The 13291-nt window shown below is 39.7% G+C and overlaps 2 protein-coding genes across 2 annotated transcripts; both read left to right on the plus strand.

The window, feature by feature from the left end:
* Positions 1–2544: 2544 nt before the first annotated feature.
* On the plus strand, positions 2545–10658 carry kctd9a (potassium channel tetramerization domain containing 9a). Its single transcript, XM_026925926.3, has 12 exons — positions 2545–2746; positions 3932–4053; positions 4510–4553; positions 4717–4813; positions 5741–5799; positions 5921–6049; positions 6235–6302; positions 6383–6478; positions 6562–6711; positions 7709–7814; positions 8215–8348; positions 8846–10658. The coding sequence occupies exons 1-12, from the start codon at positions 2699–2701 to the stop codon at positions 8960–8962; spliced, it is 1170 nt and encodes a 389-aa protein (XP_026781727.1). The 5' UTR covers positions 2545–2698; the 3' UTR covers positions 8963–10658.
* A 1069-nt stretch (positions 10659–11727) lies between these two features.
* Positions 11728–13273, plus strand: LOC113533115 (progonadoliberin-1). The gene is made up of 4 exons (XM_026924976.3): positions 11728–11895; positions 12785–12902; positions 13019–13111; positions 13198–13273. Exons 2-4 carry the CDS (start codon positions 12786–12788, stop codon positions 13228–13230), a joined length of 243 nt encoding a protein of 80 aa, XP_026780777.1. The 5' UTR covers positions 11728–11895; position 12785; the 3' UTR covers positions 13231–13273.
* Positions 13274–13291: the final 18 nt, after the last annotated feature.

Below are 13291 nucleotides of genomic sequence, written 5' to 3' on the forward strand. Positions count from 1 at the left end.
TATCTAATTTATTCTTCAAGAACATAATACTCAGCCCTCGTTACCCAAACATGGAGACATGTACAATGGGAAACTTCCCTACATCTGGTGGCCAAATTGTCAACAATGTACACTGAGATGTGTGATTATCGGCTCCCTGTGTTTGCAGACCATGTGAGCTGTTACAGACATGAACTGACATTTTGAAAAACAGCATTTTTTTGGCAGAAGATAAGATTATGGTCACTATGTAAGACTCACTCAGCTGTAAACAGGATATTATCACTCGTTGCCTGTTTAAAGTCTTTCATTAACTCTAATTCAGTTTGTCAAAAAAGGGGAAAAAAGCCAGCGTGAGTGCAAACAGTCTTGTTTGACATTTAATTAGGTTATTAGTTGTGGCTTATCTGGACCATGTTATTAGGCCAAATGGCCATGGGTAATGGGGAACTACACCTGGAGGCAGAAGTGCAGTCGTGGGTGGAATTGTGTAAAAATGGCAGCACTTTAAAGTCTCATGATTTACATCATGCTTTGAAAATATTAGAGTTTAATGATTTATGCAGAAATGAATTTTCCTCTATCATATTATTATGCAATCAGTTTCTTTCTTCATTTGAGCAATAAATTCATAATCTGTGTTTTATTACTTTTGTATCACTAAACCCGTAGACTTGCAGTGCTGGAAGTGATCAATTAGATGCCGTTTACCTTTATTTATTTAACAATACCCCGGCATTTTGTATTCACATACGCTTTCATGAAAACTCTAGCCTAGCTGTAAACTTCATAATGATTTATGGGCCGTTTAAAAAAAAATCAGCCTATGCACAAAGACTATGTGGACAAAATGCAATGTTTAACTAAGCAAAGATAACACGTTTTTCTTCCTTTGGCAATGAATAACAAAAATGGGATGTTTCACTGAGAATTTATGGTGAGACTGAACAGTACCCTAAGCCTTTTCTAGTTCTTTATATCCTCTTCCCTGTATGTGTTAAAGCCTTTCCTGCTCTAAAACACTTCATTTAACTCATCAAGTCTGTTTCAAGCCCTTCATGAGGATAAAATAGGCTGTGCAATATGAGCAGGAAGGTTTGGAAATATCATTTTCCCATCTGCCATCTAGTGGAGAAAACCCCCGTTTTGCTAGATGTCTATTAGTACTAAGGAAGTTGACTGGGTAATTATATCATTATTATACCATTATTATATTTTTCTATACAGAGCTGTTGAATTCTCAAATCTGTTTGGTCAGAAAGCGTTGATTAATTTTCTATAACAGCAGTAGTTCCAGCTGCAATGTTTATATTAATGTACTCATTCTAACATGTTATCAGTCTAATGGTAATAATAAATAGATTTTTTTGTAGAACATGTAAAGTCCTCTGTCTTGACGACTTAACTGTGCTGGAAAACTTACTGACTGTTACAAATCAAGCACATAACAAGCCAGTTTTTTTTTTTTTTTTTTTTGTCTTATTAACTTCAAGAGAGCAAAAAAGGTGAGGCTGGTGAGGTAACTATTGTTTATAGCTCCTATAATAACTGAACAAGTGATAACAGAAACAGAATTATTTAGCAGATGTTCCACGATATTAGATGCAGGGGCACCGCTATGATTTTTGGGCCCCCTGACAAATTTCTACAGCCTTGACTCCCCAATTATCTGATGAAAGTATGGGCTTGTGCTGGGCCCCCTATCTGACCAGGGCCCTTAGAATCGTCCCAGCCTTCCCCCCTGTTACGGCGCCCCTGATTAAATGTAACTATAAATGGATAAAAAAGCCAATATGTCATTCATTAATACATTTTTTAAAAATGTCAAAATTGCTGTGGTGTAAGAGGAATAAACCCTTTTGGGACGTGCTGTTAGTGGAAAAGAATCAGTTTCGGGGTAACAGTAACTCAAGCATCACTCCACCATGTAGCTGATTATTTTCCTACAACAACACACCCCCCAAAGTGTTTTATTCCTTACTTATGCCTGAAAATCTTCATAGCTGTTACTGAGTCATGCTCTCGTAAGTCATTCAACATATTCAGTGTCTTGTTTTTATTAGATGTAGGGATGCTGCTATGATTTTTGGGCCCCCTGACAAATCCCTACTCCGGGCTCCAAGCCCTGGCCCCCAATTATCTGATGAAAGTATGGGGATCTGCTGGGCCCCCTGTCTGACCAGGGCCCTTAGAATCGTATATACCTATGTTTATACCTATGTTTCACTCTTCAAGAAAAAAAAAGGACTCATAACTTGGGTTGGTTTTCTTAATGGTGCCTTTACCCCAATCAGGCTTATTATTTTAATATTCTTCTTCTTTGAACTTCTTCTCCCACGCTTCTCATTTGCCATTAAATATTCACGCAGCATTGCGAAACAGAGGAGCAACCCTCTGAAGCACCACTCCCACACTGAATACACTATTTCCCTTGCAAATTCCTCATGAGTGAAGTTATCCCACAATTGTCTCTGATTGGTTAGCGTAGCACTTCCGGCAGCGTGATGGTGCATTGTGATTGGTGCACCGTTTACCTTGGTAACAATGCGAGCGCGCTGATTGGACAGCCGCTTCGTAATCGGAATACAATGTAGGTTGTTGCTGTGAAATTTTCGTCTTCACTTTAACAGGGATGAGTTTGCAGTAGTGAGCTCAGAGATAAGAAATTGTCTGTGAATTGTAAAAGTAGCAGTGTAAATCATTATATTTCACGCAAATAATGCGAAGGGTTACGCTTTTTGTCAATGGGACCTCCAAAAACGGCAAGGTGAGTTAGCTGGAAGTTTCAGTTCATTCGTAGCGGTGGCTCTCTGTTAGCTTAGCTAAGCTAGCACGTCTGTGTCTGGTTATGTACATACTGAAACGCACCGGCTTTTTTAAAATTATTTCTATTATAGGTGTGAATACGGTTTATTTTTTCCAGTTCGCCTGTTTGGGAAAATGACCCGCTGAATGCTGGCTAAAGTAATGGCACCTTCAGTGGCTAACTGGCTGTCATGTGATGATGATGAAGCCTGTCAGCGTAACTAATGCGCGTGACTTTTCAAAATGACTCCAAAATGTCTCCACTGTCTTCCAAATTAAACCAGCTAAAACCAGTTACATGTCTGCTTTTTTGTTCTGTCTGGTTCATACCTGTTAGCTAGCTAGACTATAGGCGAGAACTCATTTTTGTCAAATCTCGCGAGATGTAAATATATACATATATTGCCCGAGATTCACGTTACTATAGCAACAAATTCCTTTCATTTATATGGTTTACGCCTTGATGCATACTTCTATACTAAATAGTACTCTTCTACTAGAGTGCAGATGCTCCATATTTGTTTAACATTTTTGGAAGGAGTCTCCAGTGTCAGTGCTTTGTAACACTCAACTTTAAGTCTTCAGGATGGAAGGCTTCGAGGGTTTTTCTTTTTGTTCTAACCTAAAGAGAGAAAAGAGAGGCTGATGTTTACAGAGAACAGATGTTTATAGCCAATGTAACGTATGTGATAACAGGAACTAACTTGTTTTGCGTACAATGTTTTGTTCTTTAATAAATAAAAAGTGTTATGGTTTGACATGCTGTTTTAGGAAAACTTCGGGGTGATAACATCAACTCGCTTCTCATTGATTACTACCACGTCGTTGATTATTTTCCTGTAACATCCTGTCCTGTCGTCTTTCACTCCTTACGTACAGTACAGCGCTGTCTTAAGAAAGGAAATCAAATGACTTATTTATCAAAGCGAGCTAAAATTCAGCTGGAAGGGATTCTTATATCATTAGCTTTTTCAACTTTGTTATAACAATAATGTTTCACATCCATAGCTACAATTACTTCAAGGTAAGAACAATTTTTGGACAAAACCCTTGAAGGCGTCGTGAGATTTAAGTTTATCTGTGCAGCTCGGACTGATGACGTTATCCTCCTCTTTGTTTTTGATGCAAACTTCTCTCTTTCCCACAGGTTGTAGCAGTGTACGGGACTCTGTCTGATCTCTTATCCGTTGCCAGCAATAAACTGGGAATCAGGGCCACTAATCTGTACAATGGGAAGGGCGGCCTGATCGATGACATCGCCCTAATTAGGTAAGAACCTTAGCTGGAAGACTAACCAAACTTTTCTGCTCTCCTCATAAGGTTAAAGAAAAAAAAAAGTCCTAATCTTCGTAATTTTTTACACTACAGCTCTGTATATCTGTTTTTTTTAAACATATTCTATTTATGCATATTCATATTCTACATTTTCATTCCTCTAAAGGCTGCTAAACCTTTTTACATAATAGTCTACTAGTTTTTAATTTTATTTTATTATATTCTGTTTTTATTATGTATCATTGTTGCACTGTGGGATGAGGCACTAAGGAAAAACATTTCACTACATCACATGTATGTGACAAAAAGAACCTTGAAGCTTATCATCTGCTCTACTTCTTAACAGATATGACTGTATTATAAGCTTATAAATAAATTTTAACTTCTGAGAGTTTCGTTTGTCAGCTAAACCTGAACAGTGTGTGTTTTTATTGTTATTTTGCTTTACAGAGATGATGATGTGTTGTACGTGTCAGAGGGAGATGCCTTCGTGGGTAAGTCGTTGTGATTAATGTCTCCTGTTCCTGTTTTAATCATCTTCCTCCTTTTGTATAACCCTGAAACCACAACGGGTCCACTGAAAGCACTCAAAGTGCCATTTATAGAATTGTTGTCCTAATGTCTGGATGTTCTTGTTTATGTGTTTGTACATTTCAGATCCTCAGAGTGAGGGAAGGGCTGCTGATGACCGCTCAGGTTCCCAGAGCGACTGGCTGACTCTGAATATCGGCGGGCGGCTCTTCACAACCACACGGTACAGAGTTTATTCCTAACAATATGTAAGGAATTTTTTTAAAAAACAGCAGGATGTGCTGTTATAGGAACAATGGGGTAGTATGATGTGGCCCAGTGCAAAGCGCAGTTGCGGTTACCAGCCCAGAGTTGATTATTTTCCAATAACAGCATGCCCCGAAGTATTCTTCTCATACCGTTTCAAATTTTTTTTTATTAAACAGCGTCATACTTGTCTTTCATTTGTAGTTACAGTTTAATGTTGAGGAATGTCTTCTTAAAAGTAATAAGACAGAAAAATGCAGCTTGTGTCAGTAGACTTTTCTATGGCAGATTAAAGTTACAGCTTTACCTGTAGCTGTTATGAAGTGCTGACACTGGAGACTCCTTCCAAAAATGTTAAATAAATATCTCCTCATAGAAAGTTTCACCATATCATTGATTTTTCTTTTTTCTTTGTTGAATAACAACTTTCTATCTACAAGTTCCAATGAATTAGCTGTTAGTGTAGAAACAATAATGTATTAGAATGTGCTCATTTATATAAACCTGTGATAGAAAATTAATCAACACCTTCTGACCAATCAGATTTGAGAATTAAGCAGCGTTGTTGTATAACAGATTCAGATTTAGAATAAGATTCACATAAGCTGGAAAGATAGACGCAGTTAGATAGAGATTAACGTTGGGACTCAATGATTGAGGATAAAAAGCCCAAAGCAAAAAAAAAAGTCCTCCTTGATAAATAATTTTGGATCTGACTGTCAGTTTTCGGTAATTCGGCCGCAGATAAGCCCCAGATATGTCACAATGATGAGATTTTGCAAGAAACAGAGAATTGTGTTTCTGTGTCAGTTCCTCCACTGGGTAATAATCTAAAGGCCTTTATATAGTGCTTGAGGTTTATTGCTAATAATGTTACTGTGTTGATCCATTTTGCTCACTTCAGGAGTACGCTTGTGAGTAAGGAGCCTGACAGCATGCTGGCCCACATGTTTAGAGGGAACGGTAAGGCTTTCATACACACTTCATTAAGCCCCTTGTATGGAATTATCAATTTATTATATTATTTTATGGAGTTCACACACATACAGTTGTCACTGTGCTTCGCTCCTCTGCGCTGTTGTAGATGTGTGGGGTAACAAGCGAGATGAGCGAGGCGCTTACCTCATCGACCGCAGTCCTGAGTACTTTGAGCCCATCCTGAACTACCTGCGACACGGCCAGCTTATTGTCAATGAAGGAATTAACTTACTAGGTAAGTGTGTGTGTTCTGAATACTGAATCATGTCATAAACCTATTTTTGTTGGGATTGGTGTCTTCTGCTCCATGTGATGCCATGTGATGCACTAGTCATAGTTGTTTAAATGGTGGTGCTGATGCATTGAGTATTTTTTGTGTTGTTAATTCGGAATGTGTTTTTGTGTGTGTGTGTCTCACAGGTGTACTGGAAGAAGCTCGTTTCTTTGGAATCGAGCAACTCGCTGAGCAGATAGAAGTTGCCATTAAGGTAAAGACATAATCTGGATGATCGAGAGCCTTGTCAGTTCGTCTCTTTGAGTGTGTATTTATGAGTTTGCATCCTCACAGAACTCCCATCCCCCCGAGGACCACTCGCCCATCTCTCGGAAAGAGTTCGTACGGTTTCTGCTCGCCACGCCGACCAAGTCAGAGCTGCGCTGTCAGGTACAGGCATTTCCACCAGGTTGTGTGTAACAACCTTAGAAAGAATTGTCTAAGCCGCCTTTCCATCTCTCGTGTACACCCAGGGGCTGAATTTCAGCGGGGCAGACCTGTCTCGACTGGACCTGCGCTACATCAATTTCAAGATGGCCAACTTGAGCCGCTGCAACCTCACCTGCGCCAACCTGTGCTGCTCGAACCTGGAGAGGGCTGACCTCTCTGGGGCCAACCTGGATGTACGTATCTCGCTTTAGTTTAACTTAGCCTTGAAACCACACCCTGTTCATTATTTCTTTTTTTCTTAGATGTGCTAGTGCAAGTCATGAATAATTAATGAGTGTGTGTGACTTCATCCAATCACAGCACACCAAGTGCTCGTGCCTTAAGCCAAAGGTTTCTGATGTTCATTTAAAGGTGCAAGAGTCAGGTTGTTATTCCTTAGGTGTGCAAATAACCATGGAAGATGGAAGTCATGGCCTTAGCAAAAGTGTATTAAGTTGCTGAGGAAAAACTGAATGGAAAATGTTTGGAAAAGTGAAATCCAATCTGGAATTGTTGTTTGTGTTTGGATGCACCTCCTGTCAGTCATTTTACTGATGCTATACGAGCCGCCGTAGATCCTGGGGATGGAACTTTGTGAATATGGAAGAGAATCATTCATCTTACCCACCTGACCTGTTAGAGACCTTATCTTGGGGAATAAAAAAAGCTAACCTTACCTAATGCACCTTTGAATGGCAAACCTTCACAATGTAAATATGAGCATATGACTAAATTCAAGGGTGAATCCTAACCTTTAACAGATTATATAGCTGTCATTCTTTTCTCATTTTACTATTTAATACTATAGTTTGCTCACTTGCTAACATCTCAGAGGACAGAACCAGCACACTTGCATTGCGATGACTTGCTCTGTGATTGAATAAAGCTATTCACATATTCCCAACAATTTCCCATCTCCCATTTTTCATCCTGAGAAAAAAACATATAGGGTTATTCTGTGTCTAAAAAAGGCACTGTGCATCATGGGTACCCTATAGTCACTAGGCTTTATTGAGTCCACGAGTCAGTGTTTGTTCTCCACTGCATGGCAGACCTTCAGTTTAGTGAACTGAACTCTTAACAATGCCAGACTTGGGTTGTTACACACACACACCACACTCTCATTGTTCCTGTCTGATCTGTGTAATGTGTTAAATTGCCTGACTGTTCAGTGTATTTTTTTTTTTTCAGGGTGCAAACCTGCAGGGCGTTAAGATGCTGTGCTCTAATGCCGAGGGAGCCTCACTGAGAGGCTGTAACTTCGAAGATCCATCAGGACTCAAAGCCAACTTGGAGGGTATATACATTTTTACAGCATGTACCTTTCTTTCAAAATGAGCTTGACATTATTCTTTACTTGTGCGTCCTGAGTCCTGGACTGTTAATGAGTTAGAAGTGTTTGGGGCCAAAATGTTATGTTGAGTCACTTCCCCTTATTCCCAAATCTGATTGTGTGTTTCTGGAGGCAAAATCAAACCCTAGTAAACACTCAGGAAATACTGCAGAGCCTGATCATGTCTACATGCTCTGGTTGCCTACATACTATATTAATATTTCTACAAAAATGGTGCTCTATGGATATTACATAAGGCATAAAACATGACCGGATGTGCTGTGATGGGAAAATACCCCCGAAGACAGCGCTGTGATATAACTGGTCTTATTTTAAGTGTCATAATTCAGTGTGTATGTGGTAGGTGCCAATCTGAAGGGTGTGGATATGGAGGGCAGTCAGATGACGGGGATAAACCTGCGCGTGGCTACGCTGAAGAACGCCAAGCTGAAGAATTGTAACCTGCGAGGAGCAACGCTAGCAGGCACTGATCTGGAGGTGAGGGGTGCTTAAACAAGCCCGGAATATTGAAGTGTGGGGAGAAATCAAATCAGTTTGCAAAATCATTTACAAATAAAGACGTAAAAGTTGTGATTGCATAAGTATTCATCCCCAATGCTGTGAAACCCCTAAATTAGTTCTGTTGCAACCAGTTGCTATCTGGCTCATCCCATATTCATCCCCTCTTTACCTCTTTTTATAAATTTATTACAATATATAATGTAATATATTCCTTTAGCAGCTATTTGTTAATAATAACTTATTCTAGAATAATAAATTCTACAAAATAAGTGTAGTTGTTTAAATTAAATCATGTAACGTAACATAACAGTTCTTAGTTATTAACACTCTTTGATACCTACTGTAGGTGTTAGTATTTTGTTATTCATACTTACTTAAAATTGTATTAAAATCTGGGCCATGGCTCATGGCATTATCTACCTGAATAGCAGCTTCATCTTTATAAACTTTGCATCCTTATTTTTTCACGTCAGAACTGTGATTTATCCGGCTGTGACCTCCAAGAAGCCAACCTCCGTGGTTCGAACGTGAAGGGAGCCATCTTCGAGGAGATGTTGACTCCGCTGCACATGTCCCAGAGCGTGAGATAGCCAATCACGTGGCTCCCGCCTGGGCAGCCTTTCGCAGCTGCTCCGTTACGAATGTTAACCGCTCCCATTGGACCCATATGCAATATCGGCATTCCATGTCCTCACCCCACAGCTTTACTCTCTTGCACTAGTGCACATGCAGGGTGTTTATTTAGCACAGGTCTCTTGTAGGATTACAAGTACACATACATCATTGTCCATTTTGACCAATTTGTTATACCAAACCTTATGTTTATGTATGTGTATTTATATTTATGTTGGATTTAATCCACAATAAGTGTTGGCTTCCCGTATCAGTGCTAATGCGCTGCTGCTGAAAATCCTGTGTAGTCTGGAGGCTTCAATTATATCTGGGGATACGGATCCCAAGTGAGTGAAGTTTAGTGAATGTATACGTTTCTTATCATTAGATGTGGAAGTCACGAAGGTGAATGCAACCAAATACGTGTTATATTTGAGTTTATAACTCTGTCTCAGAGGGTTGGGGTGTAAACAGTAGCCTCTTAAGAATATGTGTGCAGAAGCCTGGGAAAACCCTTTACGTGGTGAAACTGGATTTCTTTGATTTCTTCAGTCTCAGCGACTCAGTTTTTCCAGGCCGACACACAAATATGAAGAGGTTTCTGCTATGGTAATTGCAGGAATTGCTAGAGTTTGACTCTGAAATCTGAAGGAGGAGTTACTTTTAAAGCTCTTGTGCTTTGCTTTAGCTTTTCCGCACCATATCGTATCACGTATGCATGCTTAACACGACAAACGTATTGCTACCCATATACCATATATAATAGCTGACAAGCTTATCAAACTATTTTAAGGTTAGGTATAAAATTACATATGCAATATAAATGTATGTTTATTAGCTCCCTGTGTGCACTGTTCAAACAGAAACAGGATTTTTATTTCAGATCTACCTCCCACACAAAACTGACTTTCGCTCTCGTCAGTCCTTTGGATTTCTTTCAAATCCTCATGAGAAGGCTTGAATAGATAGAAATGGGGATGTTGAATGAAAGACGGTTTACCAAAATGCAGTCGTGCCTAACACAGTGGGTTTTTTTTTTTGTTTGTTTTTTTAAAAAGATTGTGTACAACCAGTAGCAAAATCACACTGGTTTGAATTCGTTCATTGTATTATTGTGCGATTGTTCATCATCAAACATCTCACGATTCCTTTTTGTTATTCATTTTTTGGAAATTGTTTGACACCAAAAAGGGTTAAAAGGGTGCTTTACTTCATCCAGTGCTTCCCTATGCATTAGTGTATATATACAAGCTGTCGTTCCCTACTTAGCACTTTTATGTATCGCTTCTTTGTTGTAGTACAACATAACAGCCCCCATTTCATGTGTTGCCTGTATCATTAATATCGACCCAGATTATTGCTGCGTGGTCAAACACTTGACCGGTTCAGCTGGAAATAATTTCTGACATGAGCTTAAAGCTAATGATATACAATATGCTGTTATGTCTCTTAGATGTAATCATAGGTACTTATTAAATGAAGGCAATCAGAAGCAGACTTTTGCACTTTTGAGTGCGATTCTCTGATTATCAGACCCTCACAGAAAGGGCACACGCTATTTATTTATGTATGTAAGCAGGCTGTGTTTATGTAAGGTGTAAGAGAAGAGACGTCTTCTCCTCTCGCCTCACTGTTACGGAACTATATTTCCATAAACAGACTGTTATAAACAAATCGAGTTGTTCTGTGTGGTTGATTTTGTTGCATTTATTTCATATTGTACACACATTTTAGAAGACATCTGCACAAGACCTAGGGATGCTTTACCACCATGCGGACCCATTCAGGAAATGTTTTAGCAAATTTATGGATTTTCTGTTTTCAATGTGAAAGAGACTCGAGACGCTAAATGCACAGCTCTGCAACAAATGTGAGCCAGGGTCTATCTGAATCCTGGTTGCGTGCATGTGTTGCTTTCTTCTGATCCCATAACTCTACCTGCTGAAGTAGGAGTTTGGAGGTAATCGGGTGGTGAATTGATGGGATCAAGTGGTGAAATAGTACTTGATTAAAAAAAGGGGGGGGGGGGGGGGGGGGGGGTGTACAGGCATCTCTCGAGCTTTTTGGCTCTAGGGACCTCTGTAACTAACCTAAATTTCACACTCCCTCAGTACCGAATTATTTTATAAACAATATTATTCAATTTATCATTCAAATAGTAGCTTTATGATTTAAATGATACAATAATATTCTGACTATTAATTAGCGCTTTAGAGTTTTTATTCCTGATCTTTCCACTAATGTAATACATTACATCCAATTTTACATTATTTTTACGTTATTGAGCTCTGTGACCAGTAAAGCAGGCTTATAACTAAGAATTCAATAATAAAAATAATAACTTTGAAAAAGGTGGGTTGTAAGTCTCCCCCCCACCACCACCACACACACACACACACACACACACACACACACACACACACACACACACACACACACACACACACCGGCCGTCCAACTTTGAGAACCACTGTTTTAATCTTTAGTGGATCTTTAGTGAGCAATCTTTCACTTATTGGCTACTCAGGCACCCAAAACAGCAAAGTGTGCCAATACTTTAATCTTTTTAGCTTAGCTTTTGAAAGCATTAGTGACACTTAAAGCTCACTAAATCCCCCTTCTCATCTTTTAATACACACACATGGCGTTCACCGACTTAACAGATTAATGTGTGTAAATAAGTGGTAAAGATGCTCAGCAGGGGAGTGTCTGAGTGTCCTCTCATTCTGCTCTTAGTGTCCTGTAGTGCAGAGTTGGACAAAGGTGTGTGTGTGTGTGTGTGTGAGAGAGCGAGAGAGAGAGGGAGAAGCTGGAGTGCTATAAGAGGCCTGCTGTTGAGAGCAAATGCATCAGATTGTAGAGCTCATCACTGTGAAGAGCAGAAGAACTGTCTGCAGGGTGACTGATCAAGGTAGGCACATGCAAGTTATGGAACATCTTTTGTTAATATTTTCAGACTTGTGTTCGGTTTTCAGTGAGCACGAGAAATGATTTTCTGAGAGGAAGTAGCCAAGTGCTGTGTGTAATGGAATGGATGAGTAACCTGAATGTAACCCAGATGGATTAAACAGTGACAGAGAAAGAGAGGGAGGGAGATAGAAACAGGTTAAGACAGAAAGAGAGAGGAACAGAAGCAAAGAGAAACAGTAAGAGAGAAAAAGAAATGAGAGAGACAAAAATGAGAAGAGAGAGAAAAATAGAGAGCGACAAAAACATAAGCATAGAGAACGATGCAGAAACAGAGAGTGAGAGAAAGAAAGAGAAAGGAGAGATGCAGATAGAGGGACAAAAATAGGTAGAGACAGAAAGAGAGAGAGACATTAACAAACAGGGTGAAACAGAGAGTGAGAGACAATCTCTGAGAACGTCTCTCCAGGGTCGCTGGTTCGATCCTGAGCTTGGATTACTGTCTATGTGGAGTTTCACGTTCTCCCCTTGTCCATGTGGGTTTGCTCTGGGTTCTCCGGTTTCCTCCCACCTTCCAGTAACATGCCAGTGGGTAGACTGGCTCTGCTAAAGTGTGAATGAGTGTATGTCCTGCGATCTACTTGCAACCCATTCCTGCTTCATGCACAGTGTTCCCAGGATTGGCTCCAGATCTACTGCACCCCTGACCAGGATAAAGTGCTTACCGAAGAAGAATAAATGAATGTTGTAATATATCACAATATAGTTCTGTTCAGCCTTCTGACTCACCTCACGGGGTGTGAATCCAGGATTTACTGCTCAACTTTTACTGGATAATACTATTTTTGTGCCTAAGGTAGCTATGAAAGCTGTCTGTTTTCCTATTTCTTTAGGATGTGTGTAAAGCGAGCACTCTGGTGGATGGTGGTGTGTGTTGTGGTGCTGCAGGTGAGCTCTCAGCACTGGTCTCATGGCCTCAATCCTGGAGGAAAGCGTGCAGCGTTACAGGAGGTAAAGTCCACTAAACTAAACGATGTCTAAACTAAATGATAGCGTTCTGCTACGCTGAGCTAGAAAAGCTATACACTTTGTTCCTTTTAAATATGTGTTTGACTTTTTTTTTTCAGACTGTTGAAGAAATGCCAAGGACCTCTGGCTACGTGTGCGATTATGTAGACGTTTCACCTCGGAATAAACTCTACAGACTGAAAGATCTGTTGGTGCGCAGCTCATAGTTTTCTTTTTGCTCATAAACAGACTAACTGAAGCCAGTGTCTTGATGATTATCTTTTGTCTTCTCTTATAGACCAGCGTTGCTGAGAGAGAAATTGGACAGTAAGATGAATAACAAAACTGATCTTCAATAAAATGCTTCGCCTTTATGTTGTGTGGGTTTTTTT

The sequence above is a fragment of the Pangasianodon hypophthalmus genome, chromosome 8, assembly GCF_027358585.1.
Source record: "Pangasianodon hypophthalmus isolate fPanHyp1 chromosome 8, fPanHyp1.pri, whole genome shotgun sequence".
NCBI classification, from domain to species: domain Eukaryota; kingdom Metazoa; phylum Chordata; class Actinopteri; order Siluriformes; family Pangasiidae; genus Pangasianodon; species Pangasianodon hypophthalmus.